Source organism: Triturus cristatus, chromosome 10, assembly GCF_964204655.1.
Source record: "Triturus cristatus chromosome 10, aTriCri1.1, whole genome shotgun sequence".
Taxonomy (NCBI): domain Eukaryota; kingdom Metazoa; phylum Chordata; class Amphibia; order Caudata; family Salamandridae; genus Triturus; species Triturus cristatus.
In genome coordinates this window covers 1,156,095,368-1,156,120,690 of record NC_140593.1, presented here as the reverse complement: position 1 = coordinate 1,156,120,690, position 25,323 = coordinate 1,156,095,368, and the positions used below count along the sequence as shown (strand labels likewise).

The window sequence follows — 25,323 nt, the reverse complement described above, 5'->3', positions numbered from 1 at the left end:
CCGATTGTCCAGGAGAAGGAGTATTGTTTTAGCCACTCCCATAATAACAGTAGACCCTATTGTGGTACGGGGGTGACCCAACTTGGTGTCAAAAGGGCAGCTCCAAAGGACTTGACATATGACTTCCGAGGACATTTACTGAATTGATGAAATGTCACAATTATTTTTCTAAGAAGATACAGACCCTTGTCTCACCTGCAGTTCCAAGTTATCCTATTTTACCTGGGCAGGGCACTCCAGTGTTGCACGTCCATGACCTGGTGTCGCTACCAACACAGTAACGACCATTGTGGCGCGGAGCTGGATTGTTGCACAATCGCTTTTCTATATCACGCCCAACTCCGCAGGTCACTGAACATTCGCCTTCTTTCTGCCATTCACTCCACTGACCATCCACTGCAAAGAAAAAACACAAAATGGAGTAATGGTGGGCGGAGCACCTGTTCCATCCACCTGCTAATCACACAGGTGAACCCCCTTCAAATGTGTATGTAAAGTGCCAACATTGGAGTTTGGCAACCAGTGGTCAGAGGTTTCAGAAAACATTTTCTTGCTTCCTGTACAAGTTCATCCTCGTTGCTCTGGAGGATTTCAACTCTGACCTACAGTCGTATCTTCACGGCAAGAGTCCAAGCTCAACTTCAGAAATTGGACCAGGATCACACATTGGTGAGCTAGGAGTCTGAGACGACTGTAACTGCTATTCCCTGTAGCCAGACAGGGCATTCAGGTACAACCTACTGAAGGCAGATCTCATAGCTAACATCTAGGACCCCACAGCTGCAAATCACACTGAGCTCTACCGTGGAGGATCGACTGACAGACATTACTTAACAGGGGTACGACTGTGTTTCTCTGTCCTTCAGGTTCACAGCAAGAAGGTGTACATAGGTGAATAGATTGATGCAGATAATGACTTGTGTTCCCACACAGGATGTTTTATAAACTCTTGCTATTAAATGGTGTTGTTTCTGAGAAGTGTTGTCAAATAACTGGCTTCTGCTTTTCTGCAGGTTGGGGCACAGAGCTTAAAAGTGACACACGAAATGTTAGTTGTGCGTCAGATCATTTTCAAAATATCTCACCTTCTGCTAGCGCCATGAAAATATGCTTGAGGTACTCTCTTCTAGTACTATGAAAAGGTAACTGAGTAAATCACACTTACCTCCTGTTAGCAGTGCTTAATTTGTAAATAAGTGGCAGGGCCCTAGTCAGGAGGCCACTTCCGCTAGCACCACCACTGTCAGTGCTGCCAGTTACAGTAGCAACCCAACTAATAACCATCACACTACTACAAGTGTGACAATTCTGTCAATTCCAGACTCAAAAAGCTGAATGAATGGCTTTGGCAGCAGGTATTAGTCACTCATAGTGTATATTTAATTAATAAACAATTGTTGCTGTGCTTGTCTCTAAATTAAACAAACAGCACCACCATGTGGCAGACTGTAATAGTGCTGGTGTTGACAATTAAGTGCCGGTACCAAGCACAGGAAACCACAGGCTCAAATTAAGCACTGCCTATTAGTCACTTCTCTATTACAGTTGAATCACCTGTAATCCCACTCCCCAAATGCTGGGAGATCAGACCCTCCACACTCTACAAACATGTCCATTTCTGTAGGGCCCTAGCAGAAGGTTCATGGAAAAGCGGCCTCTACTATATGTAATTTTCACACAATATCATGTGTAAAGTATTGTGTTGTGTCGGTTGGTCCCTCTAGGGTCTTGCCTCAGTGCCTCCCCGATCACCCTTACCTCTCACATAGTAGGAATGCAAGGGGGTCTCTTACCTGGGCAGAAAGGAAGGCCACTGCAATCCCTGACCTCATTCCCAGCCCCAGGGCAGTCATTTCCTGGTGGTTCGGTGGAGGGTGGTGGATTGCTGCACTGTCGGAGGCGTACTTGTGTCGGTAGGTTTCTTGCAGCTTCTTGTACGCAGCTGCTGGAGCACTCACCCCAGGCACCCCAACCACTCCAAGCACCGTGGGCTAGAGAGGAGAAAGATACAGCAGACCATGGGATTGTGCATCAGTATCTAACATGGATGGTCAAGTCACTCCTTCTATGTCCCTACTCAGGCCTGGATGTAAAGACAAAGCGGGACTGTGCTAGACCTGTACAGGGCAGGCTTATCCAAATTTGTAAATATGAACCTTGACCATGCACTAGTTATGTTTTTCTCACTTCCTTAAGGTTGCTTTTTAATGACATTTATTCACACATTTTATTGTAGTTCTTGAAAAGTATGGTACTTAGGTGTTTAGTTAGAGATTGGTAGATGAGGAACACCTGCCAAAAATTGTCAGATATCCCACTTGCCTTACCTAGAATTTATCCACATGAGTACACCCCACACACACCATTTGTCTACAATGTTAAAACATTAATATTTCCCAAAGAAATGCACTGAGCGAACACTGGCATCCCACAGGGGGTCTGACATCAGGGTCCTGAAGTGATGTCACACTGGACTTGCTCAAACTGGAAGGGTGTGGATGTCATTGCTTAGGTCAATCTATGGGAAAACCACAGTAATAATAAAAGCAAGCAAAGCAAAACTCCATGAGTGACAGAAGTCTACAACAAAAGAAACTACAGCTGTAAAACGAAAAGAAGAATAAGACTTGTGCAATCATTATTGACCACGTGGCAGATTGCCAGTTCAAGGCAACTTGCTGTTAATTTCGCTTTCTTCTTTTGCAAGCACTCACCTTTAAAAAATGTAAAGCTTTAAAGAAGTGTGATTTGAAACGGGCACATGTGTTGTCCTAATTTTTGTACTTGTCATGCAAAATATCTAACAAAGAAAAATGGTCTTTTTCCTGAAGCATCGCCCAATTGCTGACTGTAATCGTTGACACCTGAACTCACAGGAATTGAGTTACTTGGCATCCCTGACTCTGAACTCGGAAATCTCCATGCAGCTCCACCATCCTGAGATACCGCTCACCCTCTGATCACCTCCCAGTCCAGTTTCAAGCCAGCTTCCCTTCCATTGTGCTGCCACATTGACATGGCCGTGATCGCAGCATTACCTCTTTATCGGCTTAAAGCTTGCGCTTCCATCAACCTCTTGAACTTCTATGGCTATAATATGGCCATTGCACTTCCCATTCTTGACTTGAGCATTTGTGCCTATAGTCTGACCATCACCAATGATCTTGTCAACCCAGTCTTGGTTTCCCCATAACTCCTGAGTTCTCATGGCTCCCATCTCCCATCACTGCAACGGCCCCTTCAATGACCCACAGTCAACTCGATCCATCTTTCCCTTCTATTGGGCTCCTAAAGAGCCATGACTACCACTTCCTCATCAACATATATTCTTCTTAACCAGCTTCATCTTTCTTTGAGGCTCAAAATGACATCACTAGCCTCTCCTCATACTGTTCTAAATGGAGCGCCTCCTTTCATTAAACTACCGAACTGACGCGGTTATCATCTGCCCACCATCTTATGGTCTTCTCAATCCAGTCCCACCAGCCCTTGCATTCCCCCATCGTCATAGCTGCCTTCTGCCCATCATGCACTGGTCTATCAAGCCAGATCTACCTTCACTTAAATTTTTACCACTGTCATCAGCAGATCACCCAGAGGGGTTCTTACTATCTAATGCCAGCTTCCCTCCAGCTCCTCTTGTGCTATAGACAACATCTGACCATTGTCCCATAACTTTATCAACCCCACCTCAGCCTTACCTTGAGCTCCAAAACTGCCATTGATATTGTCAATGGTCATCACCCTTGAGTCTACTCAATGTCATACCCACCTTGAGTGGCAAAACACCTCTACCCTATTAGGCCATGGTTTCCCCGGAGGTGACTCCTCCTCAGGAGCGGAGGAGCGTTGCCATGTCTGCTGCGAGCGCAGTAGGCACACATAAATAAGTAAAATGGCATTTCAATACCGTTTTATTTATTTGCCTCTGCACCGGCTCGCGCTGTGCATAGTGCGAGGGCGCGGTGGGGATGAATCCTGCAAATGCAGGATGTCAGTACTGGTCTACAGTGCGCATGTCGGATTGGCCGCCCGTCTTGCGACGGCCAGCCCGACATGCGATCTATAGATCCCAGCAATCCCCAGGCTGTTACACTGCCTGGGGATTGCTGGCCATAGTCCCACAGCCTCAAAATGAGCACTGGGTAAGCTTGCTCCCACCAATCCTGGAGCTGCCTGCACAGCATCAAAGCAGATCCAGGATTGGTTGGAGTTCCGGTCCACCAGCAGGAAGGAAGTCCTTCCTTTTCCAGCTCGTGGAATGGAGAAGTGCTGCAGCGGTCGTGCTCAAGCTCTGCATTTATGGTGAGTTGAGCGCCTACGTTCCTCTCCATTTTTTATCAAGGCTAGCCGCCACTGGGTTTTCCCAAAAAACGCCATGCTCCCTTGAGCGCTAAAACTGCCGTGTCTCTTTTTCCACCCATCAGCTTTGCGTTCCCCTAGTCTAGTCCCATTCTGGGAAGGTTCTACCTATGAATGGGTTTCCTTCTCCCCGTCACCCAATGGATATCTCAATTCATTTCCACGTCGGAGGGACGAGTGAAACCGGCACTCACTTGGGCAGACCCTCCCGGTGTTGCAATTGGAGATTTCCTTCTTTGTGCCATGGCAGGTTCCTCCGCAGGTTGGGGTCGGGTTGTTACACTCTCTCGTCCTCTCCATGGTTCCAGACTTGCAAGTCACTGAGCATACTGACCAGGGGGACCAATTTGACCAGCCACCATCCTCTGGGAAACAGGGTGACACAAAAAGCTTGGTTACAATGTCTCAGCAGATAGAAGTTAGGAAAATGAGGGAGAGGGTCTAGAACATGAGCAGGAACCTAGGGAAAAGAGACAGGCAGAGAGAAAAGAGTTAAATACAAAGAATGGACAGGTAGCCAGAGAAGAGGGGCAGATAAAGAACAAGCATTTACAATGCAATAGGTCTCGCAACTGCGAGTTTTGGAGCTATTGGCATTGTAAACGGCAATGCCTTTTGCCATTGTTATTTACTATACCAAAAGCAACACCTATTGCTTTGTATAGCGCTGTGCTCATTAAAGTAAAAAAAAAAAAAAAAAGAAAAACAAGTATCCTTTGATGTTTTGGGAATGAACACAGGCACTGGGAACATGATTAGCCGGAACCCAGTGCACATTCAGTCCCCAGCAAGCGCGCCATGGGGTTTTATTGCCAGCAGGCCCCGGACCCCTTGGCTTGGTGGTGGAACACAGCTAATCTTGGGGTGCAGCAGGCCCCCTCGACCATGGTCTACAGGCCCCTGCACCAGCCGCGCCCCTGATGTGACATATCGAGCACAACGCCCCCCCGCCTGTGCTTTCATTCTAAAATGCCTTTATTTATCGGCTCCGGTTTCCAGGGGGACCTCCTTGTAAAAGCCAAAAGTGAGCCTCCAGCCGGCACTTTACGCACATATGACAAAAAGCAATCTCCACACATGTCCAACGCGTTCCCGGCTCGGCACATGCACGGCCAGGTTTAGCGCCTCTGAGATTGCGGTGGTTCAATGAAGGCAGCGTTCTGCGCCCAGAAGCCCCGCCGGCCGCCGGAGGCGCTTACATCCAGGCGCTACTGACTCGTAGAGAGCGCCTCGGACCCGGGAGGCCGGGTGCGCAGACCCGAGGTGACATTTCACGGAGGGACCCTGGCTCCTGTAACAAATGGGCATCATTTGAGCGCACCCGGGCCCCTCCCGCCACTTATTTCATTACAGGCATTAACTGCACGCTGGGGTCAGGCAGGCCCGCTTCCTGGCACATTACACCTCGCCCCTTGCTCATTAGCAGCTCGCTGAACGGATTAACACCTCGACGGATGAAGCGGACGGGTTCATGGCGCCCATAGGCGGCGGCAGCAGGAGCTATGCGTCAAGCGAGCCTCGTCTTTACCACGGGCAGGGGCGCTCTATACCCTGCAGGGGAGGGAGGCAGGGCCCGAGCAGAGTCTGGGTCACGTGGGCGTGGTGCAGGGGTCACTGGGCAGGGGGGTGCCACCCGGGAAGGAGAGGGCCTGCGGAACTGAGCCGCTGCTGCCGGGCCTGCGGAACTGAGCCGCTGCTGCCGGGTGGGGGGCGGGGAGTCCGGGGGTCGGAGCCACGCCATGGAGGTCCGTATGGCCGAGCTCTTCTGCTCGGGCCTGGAGAGCAGCGCCGCCGGAGAACCAACAACAACCGGCAGAGCACCGCGACCAGTCTGCCCCCAGAGGTGAGGCGGCGAGGAATGGGGGTGGGGGGCAGAAGCTGCGCTCTTGCCTGAGCTCCGTCCGCGGGAGGGCTGGTTTGTGGGGGCAGGTATCCAGACGTTCTTGTTCTTGAAGCGGAAATCACGGGCCTGTGGAGGGGACCATGGGGTTAATGGCAATCGAAAGCGAAACTGCATGCTGGCTTGCGAGGGAAGGGGGACAGGAGATGTGCACGCCGCGTGGCTGTAAGCGCGTACACCAACTCAAATCCGCCACAAGCCTGCGCGTGCACATCTCCTGTCCCACTTCCGAGGCAAGTCAGCAACAATAGATCTCGCCGAAAGCAGCGCTTCGCGCTGCATTCGCAGGCGAGACCTAAAAAACAGAGGAAAGGAGTCACTGTGGATACACAGGCAGAGAGGGCAGACCGAAGCAAAGAGGAGTGAAGTTGGTAGCCTGGAAGGAAAGTGAGAAGCATTTAGAGAGGAGAGTAACGTGCAGAGAGGATAGACAGGAGTCAAGCAGGCAGAGAAGGAAGAGTCATGCAACATATGAAAAAATTGTTCGACTAGCACATTGGCTGGGGTTAGACAAAACCTAGGCCTAAGACATAAAAAAACAAGCCAAATGTGCATACGGTGCAGCCATGCAAGATTGCTAGTGCTACATAATCCCCGATAGCCTCTCTTCTGTCTTGTCTGGGTAGAGCTGGGCCGGTTGCCTCCCTGGCCTCATCAAGGGTCATAATGTTTAGATCACCATTCGATTGTCTCCGAATTATGCTTTGCGCAGATGAAGAGCCACGTTTGCCCTAAAGGGAAATGTACCCTCTTGTGATATCATGGAGCCAGCGGTCCTATTAAATGTTTACTCAGATCACGTGGCCAAAGTTCCTCCTAAGTCCCACGATTCCAAAAGACATCGCATGCACGCTCTCCATACTGTCGACACCACCACAACATACTACTTGTCCATGTCAACACCCTGCACCAGTGCTTACAAGCCTGGTCGCTCATAATATTGAGCCGTATGCCATCCCTACACAGCTAAACAGTTGTTATCCCTCCATCCTCCAACCTTCCTTGTGCCTCTCTCCACAGGCTGAAATTCAACTATAGCAAAAGTCCAACTCTAGGTCTTCAAAACCTGTACTCCTACACCATGCAAAAAAGCTGGAGTCCTACTTCAAGTCTTCACAACCAGCACCACCAACCACACAAACAAAGCCAGATGCCTACTCTATGTCCCCACCAGCAGCATCCTATGTCATGCAACCGCAGCAGTACTGTTACTGCTTGCCTTCACCACCAGCACTACAACACCAAGCAACCAAAGTTGGACTCCTATTCCATGCCGCAACCCCTGCCACTGCTTCAATATGCAACCATGTCTGGAGTCCTGCGCTATGTCCCACACCTATCTCTCCTACAATCTATCTCCGCGGCTGAAGTCCTACTTGATGGCTCACAACTACCAATCTAGCAGCATATATCCAAGCCTGAAGTCCTGCTCCAAGCCCCACAAGAATCAATCCAGCAGCATATATCCAAGCCTGGAGTCCTGCTCCAAGCCCCACAAGAATCAATCCAGCAGCATATATCCAAGCCTGGAGTCCTGCTCCAAGCCCTACAAGAATCAATCCAGCAGCATATATCCAAGCCTGGAGTCCTGCTCCAAGCCCCACAAGAATCAATCCAGCAGCATATATCCAAGCCTGGAGTCCTGCTCCAAGCCCCACAAGAATCAATCCAGCAGCATATATCCAAGCCAGGAGTCCTGCTCCAAGCCCCACAAGAATCAATCCAGCAGCAAATATCCAAGCCTGAAGTCCTGCTCCAAGCCCCACAACTACCAATCCAGCAGCATATATCCAAGCCTGAAGTCCTGGTCCAAGCCCCACAAGAATCAATCCAGCAGCACATATCCAAGCCTGGAGTTCTGCTCCAGCCCCACAAGAATAAATCCATCAGCATATATCCAAGCCTGGAGTCCTGCTCCAAGCCCCACAAGAATCAATCCAGCAGCATATATCCAAGCCTGGTGTCCTGCTCCAAGCCCCACAAGAATCAATCCAGCAGCATATATCCAAGCCTGGAGTCCTGCTCCAAGCCCCACAAGAATCAATCCAGCAGCACATATCCAAGCCTGGAGTCCTGCTCCAAGCCCTACAAGAATTAATCCAGCAGCATATATCCAAGCCTGAAGTCCTGCTCCAGCCCCACAAGAATCAATCCATCAGCATATATCCAAGCCTGGAGACCTGCTCCAAGCCCCACAAGAATCAATCCAGCAGCATATATCCAAGCCTGGTGTACTGCTCCAAGCCCCACAAGAATCAATCCAGCAGCATATATCCAAGCCTGGAGTCCTGCTCCAAGCCCCACAAGAATCAATCCAGCAGCATATAGCCAAGCCTGGAGTCCTGCTCCAAGCCCCACAAGAATCAATCCAGCAGCATATATCCAAGCCTGGAGTCCTGCTCCAAGCCCCACAAGAATCAATCCAGCAGCATATATCCAAGCCTGGAGTCCTGCTCCAAGCCCTACATGAATCAATCCAGCAGCATAAATCCAAGCCTGGAGTCCTGCTCCAAGCCCCACAAGAATCAATCCAGCAGCATATATCCAAGCCTGGAGTCCTGCTCCAAGCCCCACAAGAATCAATCCAGCAGCATATATCCAAGCCTGGAGTCCTGCTCCAAGCGCCACAAGAATCAATCCAGCAGCATATATCCAAGCCTGGAGTCCTGCTCCAAGCCCTACAAGAATCAATCCAACAGCATATATCCAAGCCTGGAGTCCTGCTCCAAGCCCCACAAGAATCAATCCAGCAGCAAATATCCAAGCCTGATGTCCTGCTCCAAACCCCACAACTTCCAACCCAGCAGCATATATCCAAGCCTGGAGTCCTGCTCCAAGCCTACAAGAATCAATCCATCAGCATATATCCAAGCCTGGAGTCCTGCTCCAAGCCCCACAAGAATCAATCCAGCAGCATATATCCAAGCCTGGAGTCCTGCTCAAAGCCTCACAAAAATCAATCCAGCAGCAGGCCTCCGTGACTACAGCCCTACTCCATGCCCGCAACTACCAATTCATCCGTGTCTCTAGTCCTACTCCATGCCCCACAACGACCATTCCAGCAGCATATGTCCTTTGCTAAAGTCCTACTCTATGCCCCAAGAGCCAGCCTGTACCACTGAAAATGCACTTATATCTTCTCTATTACAGGAATACTGATTCCCTGGGGTTGCCATCTTGAGGCTCCCTCTGCCCCAAAATTGAAATCCTCCAATTGACTGAGCGGCTCACTTCTATCACTCAACAGTCTAATTAGAATAAAGAAAGCAACAGAAAGGCTGGCACAGTCTGTGGGCGGGTGGAGGGGCTCTGGGCACTCACGTGGGCAGCAGTCTTGCATGGAGCAGACTCTGGTCTCCATCTTGTTCTCGTGTTTTTCATCTCCCTTGCAGCTTCCCTGGCCGTAGCAGGCCCGCCGACGGTACTGGACCCCCTCGGTGCACGTCACACTGCAGGGCCCCCAGACGCTCCATGGACTCCATTCTGCAGGGCTGCAGGGCGCAAGACAAACAAAGAAGAGCGTCAATATGACATCATCAACCAAGGGCTCTTACATCTCTCCAGCTGCCTTACTGCTCTCACGTGTATCTAGTGTGCCTGCACATGCTCTATTTTCAGTCTGGAAATGGCAGGAAGAGTCTTACGTCATTAGAGACAAAGGTCATTCCATGGCACTGAGAGCTGTGCCACTGTGCTCTTTTTTGACTTTTCCTGGTCTGCCCTGTCGTTTTATTCCTCAGTTACATGGCAATCATCCAAACACAAGGTTCTTCTGGCCTGTGGTTATGCTTAAAAGAAGCCCACGTTTACATCTCTGCAAAATCAATAATGGGTTATTGGGTGGGTTAACAGACGAACAAGAGGAGCCAATTCTCCACTTTTTGCATACTGGCGCAGGCGCTATCTTAAACGAAACATTAATCGATTTGGATCTTGTAATTGCCAATAGAAGGAATCCTGAAACTGATTGGCCGGATCCGACTTTCATTGGTAGAGAAAGTCACTCTATTATTGTCTTCATATTAATATCAAACTCGGTGGGTAATCGGGCAAACGAATTTGACACGCATATTACTGTAATAAGTGACCATTGTGCCCTGACCATAACATTTATGCCATTATACGATTTCCAAATCCAAACATTATCCAGTGCATTAAGGCAAAATTCTCTTCACCTCGGTAAACTTAATGGATATTCCCTGAAATGGGAAAAGGTGGATTCGGTAGAAATTCAAAATAGAATAATGAAAGAGGTCCTTCATGACATTGTAAAATGCCTGGATTTGCATACCACGGATAATGAACTTTTGGCACACTTCGGGGAGATCCTGAAAGCAACTAACAATGCCTTGTTTGTGAAATCAAAAAAAATAACTCAGTTGAAAAAACCAGGATGGTTAAATCACATATGTACGATAGCACATTCTAAACTAAAAAAAGCTTTGCAAAAAATAGACAGGGCGCCCCAGGAAATAAGAATTTTAAGGAGAGAATATAACTCAGCCTTAAAAGCAAGAAAAACTGAACTCAAGTCGGATCTATGGGCGCAACTCCAGAAAAGCACTAAAAATAAAGATAGTTCCGCTTTTTGGAACATAGTCAAATCCCCTTTTCTCTGTAATTTTAAAGACTCTCCAACTATTGAGGTGGCAATTGACGCGGAGGCTTGGGTAGAGCATTTTTCAAAGATCTTTGCAATCAACCCCACGGAAGGGGATACCCAGGATCCTGCAGTCCTAACCCCATTAGGAATATCCTATCCCCTAAATATTGGCATAACCACAGAAGAGGTGACATTAGCACTAAAAGCTAGCAAAAATGGAAAGGCTCCGGGCCCGGATGGGGTCCCAATAGACTTATTTAAATCTAATCTTGGACTCTGGGCCCCAATTTTGACAAGAGTACTTAATGCGGCATGTGGGGTGGGATTAATAGATTCTTGGTCCAAAACAATTATGGTCCCCATCTTTAAGAAAGGGGATCGTCAAGACGTAACATGCTACCGACCAATTTCATTATTGGATTCGGTGGGCAAAATGGCGGGGAGGATCATTTTAGAACGCCTTCAGGGCTGGGCTGAGGATGCCCAAATTTTATTGGACATTCAGTTCGGCTTCCGGGAGGGGCTTGGAACAGTTGATCAGGCCTTAAACCTGACATTATTGTTGGGAAAATATATATCTGCTAAAGGAGGCAATGTTTCCATGGTGTATGTGGACTTGTCTGCGGCTTTCGATTGCGTTAGCCATACGAAATTATGGTCCATTTTACGGGACATGGGGGTAGATACAGCACTAATAAATTTCCTACGTGAACTGTATTCCAACGACTCAGCTAGGGTAAGGTTCGGGGTTAATTGAGAATTAACCGCGTCATTTTGCGTGGAGAGAGGAGTGAGACAGGGTTGTGTCCTGGCCCCCTTTCTTTTTACGCTTTATACCAACGGCTTGGAGAAAGCCATGTTGAAGGGGAGTCAGGACCTCCCACGTGTAAAAGATCGCCAGATTCAGGCCTTACTCTATGCCGATGACGCGGGGATATTGGCCAGAACCCCGATTGAGCTACAAAGGGCATTGAATAGATATTCCGCTTTTATGGGCACTTTAGATCTACGAATAAATATTAAAAAAACCTTTGTTATGACTTCTGGCTCTAGTAAAAAAAGAATGAAGGAAATGTATTTGAAACAAGAGAAACTTGCCATGACAGATCAATATCCCTATTTGGGAATTATTATTGATCACAAATTACAATGGAAACCAGCGATTGAATCTAGAAAGCTTCAGCTTGTACGAACCACAAAGGCTATTGTTAATTTTGCAAGAAAATTGGGAAAGAGACCACCCGTAGAACTCTTAAAAATATATCTAGCTAAATGTCAACCTGTAGCGCTATATGGGGCTGGTCTGTGGGGGCACGTAAAAACACACTCTTTGCAAGTGATAGAAAATGCTTTCTTGAAATTCCTTTTATCTCTTCCTTCGAGCGCATCGACTTTCGCCTGTCACCTAGAATTGGGTATCCCCCACATCTCAGACCTAGCCAGAATACAACCCCTTTTACTTTGGCATCGTATATGGTCTTCGGATAAGAACACACTTACACAACTAATTATCCGAGACTGTATGGAGATGGATTCTGTAAACAAGATTGGTTGGTTATCCCATATAAGATCTTTCCTAACTAATCTAGGCACGGAAAAGTACTATCTGGTCCCAACCTTGATCAGAGCGGTACCCAGAAAATCATTGAAAAAGGCGTCTCTTAGCCATCTTGAAGAACTACGGATTGCCAATGAAATATCAAAATCAACTGTACAACAAAGCATGGCTCTCCAAACTACTTCTAGTATTCAGCCATATCTGACATATGATCTTACCACCTTTGAAAGATTTCTTTTGGTCAGATTTAGGTTGAATATGTTCCATCGCTTGGTAGCCTTCCCAACAAACACCAACTGGGACAAGGTTCCATCCTGCTGTCCCTGTGACAACATCTCTAAACAGGCAACAATCCATACAGTTTTCTTCTGTAAATTTTATAGGGACCACAGGAAAATATGGTTAATACCGTTTCTAAAGCTCACGGGAATTAGAAGGTGTTGTCCAGCATTATTGGCTCTACAGCAATTGGATCAGGAATGGATAGTAAGGTCAATCGCTAAGTTTCTGAAATTTATTTTTCGACATCGATTGAATTTATAAAACCTATCCGACTATAGATTCTTTAAAAACCTGAACCTGATTAATCAAGTTTCTCTCTCTTAATTCCTACAAACTTATAAATATTACTGACCCCCTTTGAGTATTACACCTGCACCTTTTTTTATATTTTTATCCCTTTTAATGTTTTTTATAAAACATTTGTTATATCAGTATTTTTGTGTATAAATATGAGATGTATCTTTTATGTAATTGCTTTTATGGTTTTTTATAATGACAGAAGCCGAATAAAGTACTTTCATTCATTCATTCATTCAGTGGCGGCTGGTGACGTTTGAAAGTGGTGAGGCATAAAATTTCCTGATGAGGGCCCTATGGCGCGCAAGCATAGCGATCGAGCCCGACCGTTATAGGGGGGGGTTTGGGGGCGTTCTCCCCTCAAAGAATTTTTTTGAAAAAGAGTGGGTAAATGGTGCACTTTCCAGCTAATTTGAGAAAGCAAGAAGGTTAATAAGGCAATTGTGAAAGTATAGGTATGACTTCAATAAAGTGATTTTATATGATAATGACGTAGGTTGCTGCTTATTCAGTATAACCACAGTTCACCTCCCTGGTTATTGACACAACCGCTTGCACTACCATGCTCAACACATCTAAGACATAAAGCATGGCAAATCATATACAGTAGATGGGATCTTCATGTGATGGAGCGAGGCTGAGTATTCAGTACGCAGAGCGGAAAGCTCTTTTTCATTAGTGCCCTCAACAGTGCTGTTGTGCTTCTGCCAACCCAATTTAGCACTCTCTGCCAATCCTTATACCAATCATCAAGTGGCAATGTAGGCCGGTGACAGACAATGCCCAGGGGCCAAAAGATGAAGAGCGACAGGAATTAAAGTAAAGAGGACCTGCACATTGTGAGTCGCTGCACATAAACCCAGAGACAGGACTAGAAGGGGAAGATAGCAGATGTGGACTGAACAGCCTCCAACACATATTTGCAAATGCTATGAATGTGCTGGCTCCATGTCTGCCACCCGTACAACAAGGCACACCCCTACTGGTGCCCACCACTGAATACGCAAAAGAACAATTATGCTCACGCACACATACAAGCAAACATACATGCCAACGAAGCATATTAACCAAGTGCACACCACTGATGACCCCAATATAACAACCACCAGACTCTGATCTATGATGCAGTCCCGAAGACCAGCGCATGAAGGTAGCCGAACTCTAAACACACCACGAGGCGCACTAACACAATATAGTGCTATACAATAAAACGAGACACCACGGGTAACGTAACTGGACTACCGCCCCTCCAGCAGGAAAGGTCTGATACACCAGCAGTTCTAAATGTGAGATCTCACTGCCAACTCCAGAGCACAACACGCAGACCTCTCCGCGGTCCCACCCTCACAGGTCTCTTTAGCAAAAGCAGTATAATACCGCAAACTCCAGTTTCTTAGTCACTGAGCAGGTGTCGCCCTATCAAGGGGGCATGGTGGTCCCCCCAAGCAGATTTTAAAACTATATTGGTAAATAAAAAGAGAGTTTTTTTTAAAGATCTAAGGGGGAGTGCAAGACGTCTTTTCAATATATCAGTGTTTCTAAAAGAGATAAACTGATAAAAGAAAACTTAAGTCTCAAGAGGGACATTATTCGAGATTTCAATAGGAAAACAAGAAACAGGGCTAGGGAAAACCAGATATTATGATCAGAGAGGAAGTGCACCACAGAATATTGTGCCCTAAAGGATAATGTGCACAGAGCTAGTCACTTTCACTCTTCCGTATACACATTGTAATGCATGCATCCTTTTGTCTTCACTGGGAAAAGTATCTTGAAGAGAAGAGGGGAGTGGTTAGGTGGACAAGTTATAGACTTCTGTACCAGGAGACCGTGCTCTAATCCCAGTTTCCCCACTTGATTAAACTGCGTAATCCTGGGCAAATCATTATGTCTCGCCTGGCGTTAGCAGCGTGCATGCGCTGCACTCGCGATGCGAGAGCTTCTTGGAATCAATACGGTGTCAGGAGTTCAGTGCAGGCTCCGCCCCTGTTTCTATTGGCTTGCGTCATCCTCCATGCTAAACGCTGGCTTCACATTGTAAGTGATGCTTTTTAGTCCCTCCTGGTTACCACCCTGTCCAATTTTAGCCCTGCCCACCAGGACTGGATGCTTTACTTGCGGCGTTACTATCTTCTTTAATTAGAGGGTGAGGACTTTTTTTTTGTCATTCCGGCTGGAGCGCGGCGCATGCTTTTTATTTAGTGTCATTCCGGCTTGTTGTTTATTAAGTTTTACTTTACATTGGAGCGCGGCACGCACGCTGTTTATTTATTATTTTTACTTTACATTGGAGCGCGGTGCCCACTTTAGGGACACCGCGCTCCATTTATTTATTTATTTTATACCGAATGCCCGCGCTCCGTTAAATATTCGCGCCTAAGTTTCTATTTTCCGTAGCACTTAAATACCGCTACTTAATCAAGTATCGCTTGTGCGTGATTACGCAGAGTACAGTTGCTTTTCTGCAGCAAATAAAGGCATTGCCGGAACAACAAGATTTTTCAAGTGCTCCTCTCTAATCACTGCTGTTTATAGGGTGTGTTGCTGCAATAGGATTCTATCCGCCTTGAAGTTTACTGTCTCTGTGACTTTTACTTCTGTAAAATCCTTAGCTGGGTATAAATTGCTGTCAGCGGCGAAGGTCCAGAGCTCGACGAGAAAAAATCTGGTCTTCCATTCCAACTTTGAAAACAGGCCTTGGTTTGCCGTGACATGTGTGTGTGAGAGAGCTTTTGGGGTTCGGAATGTCTGAGCGTGTCTGAGGACCGTACCTCAGTCTGTGTGTGTCACAGTGGTGATTAACTGTTCATGTGTTTGTCCATGTGTGTGTGAGTCAAAGAGAGATTGATTCTATCTGTCGGTGCCTGTCGTACGTGTTGGTAGAGTTCAGTGTCCTCCAGCCTGTGTGTGCAGGAGCAGTGATGATATGTGAGATGATCTGCGCGTGTGTTTGTAGTATTAAATGTGCCCTAGTATGCTGCTACTTGTGTTTTTGTGTACAGACTACATTGCTCAGGAATGTGATCACAAACATGGGCTCATTGCCTGCTTTCATAATCCCCCTGCTAACTGCGCACCCCCTTCCGGTGAAATGTGACCCGTCCCTCCCCCACCTCTCGGCAGCCGGGAGCGCAGCCTGGTAACAGGGCGCTCGGCAACTGCCTGCCCTGCGTGGGTAAGGAGAGGCGTCTGTGCACTTAACCCCCTCCATGTCTCCTATTCTTTCTCTCTCTGTTACTTTCATCGCTTGCTATCGTTCCCCTTTTCTCTCTCCGTTCCTCTCACTTTCTGTCCCTCTCCTCCTCTCATCTTTCTGTTACTCTCACCTCTTTCTTTCTCTCCCCTATCATGCTGTCTCCCTCCACTCTCCTTCCTCGTCTCTTTCTCTCTTCTCACGTGTTCTCTTCATTTCTCGCTAGTCCTCTTCTTTCTAACTCCTTCTGTCAGTCTCTCCTTCTTTTGGGTGTCCTTTTCACCCTCTCTGCCCCCACACTTCTATGACACTCTCTTTGTTATCTTTCCTCTCCATCCTCTTCCCTCTTTTTTTTCTCCATTGCATATTGCGCTATTTCTTTCGCAGTCTCTCTGTATTTTCCAATGCTCATTGTCTTTGTCATTGTCAAATTCCATTGAAGACCTAAGCAACCACTGGGATCAAATAACGGACTTAGAGCTGCTAACTATTCCCCTAACTGTAAACTCGCAGCAAGAAAACCCAAACTACTCGGAGCAAGTAACGGGTGATACCGAACAACTATTAAAAACAGGGATGCCAATTGAAGTGTAAGTTAATATAAGGAAAGCTAATGGTGTAGGGGCTCTAATTAATCTGGCTCAAACAAATCTACTCCAGCAAGACCATATAAAAGAAGGGGTTGATGGGGCTAAAACCACAAGGGAAGACAAAAACCTCCCCAACTACTTGCAATTGGACCTTAATCTGACTGCAACAAATATTTTCCAAAAGATGGACCAGGATAAGTCTAAACTAAATAATGGCGCCCATATAAGACATTATATGGATGAATATAATAGTAAACCAGTAACCCTGCTGCGTGCGAGTACGCCCTATCAAAAAGATGAACAAAATAGTAGGCTACAATTCACTGGTCTACACGACAAGTGGCACAATCACGAAAGTCCCATAAAGGACGACTACAAAGAACAGTCATTTATAAATGGGCAAAGTCAAAGCCCGGGAGCACAGGGAATCGGAACCTGGAACTCGGAGTCAATCTGGGATCTATTTTTTAGAACCTCGCAATTAACTATGGAAGCTCTAACATATCAGTCCAATGATATGGAGGTGCAAATCGACCTTTTGTGTGCAATGGCATCCACTGTAGTCGGAATAGACCAGAAGATAGCAACATTAAATAATCTAATAATAAGGGCACAAGCTCAACCAATATCTCCTTACATAGAATATAATTGTGCTCCATTAATTAATAAACTGGCCACCATTCCAGATGTTATAAGAACAATAATTGATGATGTGAAAGGAAACTTAAATAATCTTGGAAATCAAGCCAGTCCGATGAATTGCTTACTTAAAGAGGCAATGAAAAGTAATGATAATACAGCAGTTAAAGAAAATTTGATAGATTCAATAGCGGACAAAAGGAATGAACAAGTAGTAAAAATGTCATGCTCATCACAATTAACATCTTTAGATGTATCATCAGAAGTTCAAAAGACAGAGGAAAAAACAATGGAAAGCCAGAAACAAAGTTTCCAAGGCAATAAAAAATATAACTACTGCTGAAGTAGAGACAACAAATAGAGGTAATAACCATGAACGAAGAATAACAAACCAGGAACAAGATGTCAAGGAAATGTTACCAGCAAAACCATTTTATCCTTTATTTAACAAATAACTCGCAGACGTACATGCAGCCATAAAGAATAAAGGCATTAATGAGCCAATAGATAATACAAAATCAGTCGAAAAGGAACAAAATCAGCTCTCAGGAATGTTACATATTGAAGACTGTAATCAAACAGTGAAAAGTAATCAACCACAAATGGAAAATAAAAAGTCAAAAAGAGAGTACTTTAGAGTGGCTCATGAGAGTAAAGAAACGCACGAAAACAGGAAGGATAGTTATACTCCAAGGGACCAGAGATCTGAGGGAAAACAGCCACTTAAACAACAACAAATATGTCATGAGGAAGTATGTAAACACACTAGGAAGCAAATTGACTACGATCAAGGAAAAGACAAAAATTGTGTTCAACAAAGTAAGATAAAAAATCTTGGTCAAAAAGAGGGTGCGAAGCAAGTAATTTTCATGCCTGAATATATATCCAGGGGGAACAATGATATCTTGAATGGAGGGAACATATTAAAACTGTGTAAAGCAATACCCTTGTTGGAAAGAATTAGAAGTTCTGACATAGAAGCAATTGAATTTCGAGCAAGCCACCACAATAATCACGAATCAACACTAGTAACCTGGACTACATCTACAGCTGCTGGTCTTATTATTCAAGAATATAATCTCTTTCTGGATTGGTGAATAAAAGTAACAACCCCACTCCAGCCCTCGTACCCCAGCCCATTTATCTCACCTAAATCACAAACTAAGAACCAAAAGAAAATCGATAAAAATCAGAAATACTCAATATTAAAAAACCCGATAGGTATAACGAATGGCCAAGCCCAACAAGCAATAGAGGAGATCAAAGATGCTCCATCCGACACCGTAAAGTTTGGTTGGCTGACTGCAGCTCTACACAATATCACGCTAGACTGACGGATTGTTCCTGATGCTCCTTCAAGGGTGTCAATAAGCCCAATTGATAGGATTAGAATATGCTCCTGGAATATAAACGGTGTACAATCAAAGATCCAGAAAGAACACCTACCCTCCCTGTCGGAACATTTTTAAATGATATGCCTTCAAGAGACCTGGGCAATTGCACCTTTCAGGTTAGAAGACTTTAAGGGCTATTATTCGTTGGCAACAAAAGCAAGCAAATACGGCAGATCTTGTGCGGGTTTTGCTACTTTTATTTCAACCAAACTAACTATGGAGAGTAAGATGGATGCTTAAAGTCTAAATGACTGTTTGATTGTTATAATATGTTATAAAGAGCAAACAATAAGTAAATCCCTCGTAATAATTAACGTATATATTCACCCTGATTCCGGTTCACGAAGAACAATGGTTAAGTACCTAACAACTACGATACTCCAGCAAATTGGATAATGATATTCAACCTGAGATCATCATTACGGGTGACTTTACCATGAACCTGTGGTGGTTTGATGTTAGAGATGATGAAGTACAACAACAGAACCATTTATGGTCAATCCCTAACCTTCCAGCTATAACGGATATTAAGAATGAAAAGAAAGAAAAATCTGGTAAGAGTTTCTTAAACGATTTAGAAACTATGGCCCACATGCATCAAAGCAAAAACCGGTAGCAAACGGGCAGATTCTCAGAATCTGCCCCTTTGCGACCGGTATTTTTGCATTTGGGATGCATCATCCCAAATGCAAAAATCGCAATTTAAGTAATCTCTAAATTGCGATTACTTAAATTGCGAATGCATTTAACCCCTTCAGTGCCCGCCCCTTTCCCCGCCCTGTGCCGGCCGTTGCATTAGCGGGCGGGGTATATGACGAGCTGGTCTCGTCATGGGCACAGCGCAACCGCGGCCCATGACGAGACCAGCTCGTCATGGGCATTGAAGAGGTTAAGGAATCTCAAATTGAGATTCCTTAATTGCAATGCATGAAAGTAAAAATATTAGCGATTTCGCTAATAGGGGGAGCAAATTACCATGAAGTTGAACTTCATGGTAATTTGCAAAAAATTTGAAAAATGCACTAAAGTGCATTTTTCAAAGCTCCATTTTACACACACACATGCCCTTGGGGCATGTGTGTGTGCAAGATGTACTCATATGCAGATTTCAGGGGTGCAACAGGGTGTCCTTTTGACACCCTGGCACCCTTGAAATTGCATGAGCAATTTGCGATTCTCTAATTGAGAATCGCAAATTGAGAATGTCTTCCCATTCATTCCTATGGGCCTCTAGGCCCATAGGAATGAATGGGGAGGTATTCCTTAATTGCGACTCGCAATTTGCGAGTCGCAATTAAGGAATGTTTAGAAATCGCTATTTTGTAAGCGATTTCTACATGCATAGCCTTTTGCTATTCCTTATTAGCGAATCCTTATTTTTCGCTAATAAGGAATCGCAAATGGCATTGTTGATGCATGTGCCAGTATAGGCTTAAGGGTGCTAAACGGGCGTTTTCAGCAACACTCCCCACCAGCCTGGATGTATCAAGCAGGCGATATCAAGTCCAGGCTAGATTACACAATAGCATCATTGGACTTATTTAAAAAAAATATTTCTTACCAGATAGAGGGAACAGGTAGGAGTGATCACAGTCAACAAATACTAGAGTTAAACTTAAATGGTATTAGGCATGAAAAAGATAGGACACTTCTGGGAGACACAACAACAGTAAATTACAAGAAACTTTATTGGTTAGCAAATACTAAAGATTCATTCATAGCCAGTGCACAAGCAATGGCAGAGACATATTTTGAAGGAGACTTCTCCAACGCTATTGAAAAATGGTCCCTTTTTACAAAGAAATTAATCTCAACTCAGACCCAAAAAGATGGTAATAAAGGGCAACAGAGAAGAAAAGCACTGGCAATGGTCAAAATATCTTCTGAATGTCATCTATTAAAAACAGAGCGTAATAGAACCCTAAGGCTAGTAAAGAAGCACCCAGGCAATAAAATCTACGGCGAAAAACTTAAAAGGATAAATGCAGAAGTAAGGAAATTAACCTGGAGGGACAAAATGCAAGCAAAACAAGAGCTATGGGCAAAAGCTTTAAATACTTGTAAAAGGAGTAACGCAAGAGATTTCTGGGTACTAGTTAATAAACTAAATAGAGCTAGTAGGAAATCTACCTCCTCGACAATTGCTGAAACAGAATGGGTCACGTTTTTAGATGCGCATTTAAATCACAATCCAGGTACGGGTATGAATTCCATTACTAAGAGCATATGCGAGGCAGAGGAAAATAAGAATGCTGATATAATTGTAACAGAAAGCCATGTATGCAGTCTCATTAAGAAACAGAGATCTAATGGTGCCTCTGGCCCTAATGGGATTCCAGCCTTGTTTTATAAGGTGAAAGCATTATATTGGTCACGTTATCTAACACCAGTATTCAACCAAGCACTCCAATCAAGGATCATACCCGAGTCCTGGAAGGGTTCTATAATTTCACCCATCTATAAAAGTGGGGATTGGTCACTATCAGCCAACTACAGACTAATTACGCTACAAGACATCGAAGCTAAGCTTTTTGCATCAATTCTCCTTAAAAAGTTAATGGATTAGGCAAGCTCTTAATTCCTCCGAACCAATCAGGTTTTGTACAAGGCCAAGGGACCTCAACAAACATTTTAATACTGGGTACGCTAATGGAAAAATATAAAACGAAAAAACAGTCACTATATTTATATTTTGCGGATTTTAAATCCGCCTTTGATTGTGTGGATAGACAAATCTTATGGAGGAAATTGCATCACTATGGTATTAGCCTCGGCCTTTTAAAAGCAATCCAATTGTTATATACTGAGACCTGGAGTCGGGTTCGATTAGGCAACGACACAAGGCTTTCTAGGAAAATTGATACATCCCAAGGCCTAAAGCAAGGTTGTGCTTTAGCACCGTATTTATTTAACTTATTTTTGTCTGATCTCACGGAAATGTTGAACAAGGAGTTAGCACACTCTCCGAAGTTGGCAGATAAAAAAATGTCAAATGTATGATATGCCGACGATGTCGTCCTTTTAAGTCAAACAAGGATAGGGTTGCAGCGATTAATAAACAAAACAGCAAAGTATTCAATGGAGAATAAAATTATAATAAATGAAACCAAAACTAAAGTAATGGAAGTCAGCAATATGGTAATGAATAGCAGTAAATATAAATGGTATCTGCAAAAGCGACAGCTGGAAAAGGTGCAATGCTATAAATACCTTGGAATATTGTTTGATGAAAATGGATATTTTTTACACCAGAAAACAGAGATGAAAAAAAGAGACAATAGTTTACAAGGGGCCTTTCGTTTACTTCACAGCTCTTTGGGTGGTCCAACTTATGTCCCATTACTAAAAGTAATAAAAGCAAAATTGCTCCCAGCCTTACCTATGGAAGTGAAGTTCTCTATGGTATGAACTCTACATTATTAAACAATGTTATCACAAAAAATGTTAAATATTTGTTTCGCCTGTGCAGATCAGGCTGAAATTTGGCTTCTGCAATAAACAAATTGCAAGAATGGGTCAAGATGTAAAGACCTGGAAACAAATTAAAACTAAAATTAATAATCCAATGTGCTGTTTACTATGGCAAGAGATGCAAAGGAATCAAAAGCCATCCTTTTATAAATATTTTCAGATGGCTTTGAAATAATTATCAATTCTTGAGATCTGGGGAATGTCTCTAACTCATGAAGCTTTCAAGAAAATAATTACTAAATCAGTAGAACATCTATCTCTTTTGAAGGACAAGGAACTGTTTATTAAGCGGTCGCATGCATGGATGACAGTGAACGAATATACGAGTCTAATAGTGCAACCATATCTAGAAATACCCTGGTCAGTACAAACTAAAAATATATATATGAAAGCAAGATTTGACAACATGCCAGGCTTAGAACATGCAATGCCGTGGCTGAGATCATCTACGCCGACCCCCTGCAGACTATGCAATTTAGGGGAGGAAAACACTATTCATTTGGTTTGCATATGTGCAGTAATGGCGGCAGAAAGAAAGCGATATCTGAAAAATGGGTTCATTGACAGAGGTGTTCGCACATGTAGACAAGCAATGGTAGCTTGTTTTAGGCCAATGGACATTATAATGAACTCTAATTTTACCAAATTTGTGATACTTGTACAAAAAGAAACTGGATGCCTGTGAGTTAAGCGCGGTATAATTTGGAAATATTAAATAGCTAGGGATACATTTTTTGCACTATGCAGATAATTTTGCCTTTAAGTAACAATGTTTTAAAGGCTAGTAGAAATAGTATGTTTTTCTTAAATGTTTAAGTAAATCGCTGGTCTGCACTGATGTTTATAATGTATTTTTCTGTGTTAGTATTTGAGGAAATTGCATGAATAGACTATTATAAATTTTAGACTCATTTGCTATCTTTTAAAGGGTGTGTATTAAAGAGTGTTCTAATTGTAAGATTTTAATTAATCATTCAATAAAATTTTACTTACTTACAGGTAAGAGCGGTGGGGCGTTTGGTGCTGGTTGGGGGGTATTTCGACACACGATGCCGAGTGAAAATTCATTATTTATTTAATTTTCCCTCGTGGTCGTCTGTCAAATTCCCCCCCCCCCCCACAACCAGGCCCACTGCTCTTACATGCACGGGTTGCAGCTGTGTGTGTGTGTATGTTTGTGTCAGTGTATGTCACATGTTCCACGTGGTTGTTTATCTGTGTGGCTTCAAAACCTTTTGCAAAATAAATAAATAAATGGCACCCTATACAAGATACAGTGAATGCTCCACAGAACTGTAATAATTTGAGTCCATCTTGAGGGTGTGCCAAACTGCGCTCTGCCTCCCTGATGCTCAGTCCCAGAGATGCCGTAGAGGTTTGGGAAGCTGAAGGAACATCCATCCACTTCCTGAAGCTGAAAACATCAGCCCCTGACAATACCTGAGCAGCTCCTGCCTCGTTAGATCGAAGCCTACCAGACTGCACAGCCGTCGGGTTGTTGAAGACTTCTTGGGGACATTCTGAAAGCTTACCTGGGAATGAATTGAAACCCACGGCTTACCTTTGGCTTTGTAACTCACATCTTTGCTTCCTATATGCTGGCTTTATTTGTTTTGGGCTATCCAGCATGTCTTTTTTCCTCCTGTGAAGCATACCCTGTTTACTGTATTGTTCCACAAGTGCTCACTTTCTGTAAACAGGCTTTTACATTTTGTACTAATCTTGACACATTTGCTGTGCAATGAAAGGCAGGGGTCAAATGTTAGGCTCTGTCTTCTGAGGGAGCATGGTGTTTACTTTTCTTTCTCTGACTTCAAAGTGAGAGAAGTTATCTAACACTCTGGGTGTGTGAAAGAAAAAGTTTTTTTCTAGCACATAATAAAATTTAAATGTCTGTAAATGAACTGTGTAAATATTTCAGAATATATAAAAATTAGGAAAGCACAAACAACACACTTTTTTTGAAATTCTGAAGTGTGCTGGAAACAAATATTTTAATAACATCAAAAAAATCAATACACTAAGGACCAGATGTAAGAAGCATATTCCCCATCACAAACAGCTCATCAGGCCGTATGCGACCAGTAAAATGCATTTTCCTATGTACCAACCCTATTTTGCGAGTCAGTAACTTATTACCAACTCTCAAAATAGGGTCTGCGGGTCGCTATTTGGAAGGGACGTTTAAAGGGCGTCGCTTCCTAATAGCGAGTTGCACTGGTATGTATCAATGTTTTGCGACCGGGAATGTGATCATAAAACATTCACAGAATACCACCTATTTCAAATTGATGGTAAGCCATTCGCCAAGGGACCCCTTCCTCTTTGTGAATGTGGGCGCCAACAATTTTCTTAATGACCACTGTCCTGCTGCCCAATGTAAAAAAAAAATGAATAGAAAACTTTTCATTTTTATTTTTTGAAATGCACCCCATTTTCCATTAAGGAAAATGGCTGCATTTGAAAAAAAAACTGCTTTATTTAAAAAAGCAATTTGTGAGTCCAAAAATCTGACGGTCATACATGTGGCCCTAAATGTCCGAAAACGACCAATCATTTCTAACCAAGTAGAAAAAGTACTACTGTTAGGAGAACATTTCTTGCTGGGATACAATTACTTTACAATGCTTTGAAACAACAACACTGTGACAGCAAGAGTTTTAATTTTTAAAGTTGGTAACTATGAAGACTTTATTGTGGAAACGTTATTAATGCGCTATTTGAGAACTGCAATAAGTTTTAAAGGATTGAAAAATAACACAGGCACCTACAAATACAAAAAAAGATTAGATTTTATTTTTGTAGAAATTGCTCTTTGAATTTCCAGTGGTATTCCTAACTAATACCTTGATTAACAAAGGCTGCAGGTTAGCACGATTAATCCCATAGGCAGTGAATAGAGTCTATAAACAAATCTGCAAACTTCAGAACAAGGAGACCCGTGATTGAATCCAAGCTATTTCCCAAACTGTGTGATCCTCGACAAATCACTTTCTGTACCTACGCTTCTGTTCACTTTCCAGGGTGCTGCGCT

At 44.1% G+C, this 25,323-nt stretch overlaps 1 protein-coding gene across 1 annotated transcript in view; it reads right to left on the bottom strand.

Annotated features, from left to right (window-relative positions):
- CFP (complement factor properdin) overlaps positions 1-25,323 on the bottom strand; it is a 150,981-nt gene that overhangs the window by 39,614 nt on the left and 86,044 nt on the right. The window contains exons 3-6 of the mRNA XM_085629521.1: positions 9,584-9,753; positions 4,557-4,727; positions 1,794-1,991; positions 223-396 (exon numbers count right to left, since the gene is read on the bottom strand). Of these exons, the coding sequence (XP_085485647.1) occupies positions 223-396; positions 1,794-1,991; positions 4,557-4,727; positions 9,584-9,753 (713 nt within the window). The remainder of the gene's footprint in view (positions 1-222; positions 397-1,793; positions 1,992-4,556; positions 4,728-9,583; positions 9,754-25,323) is intronic.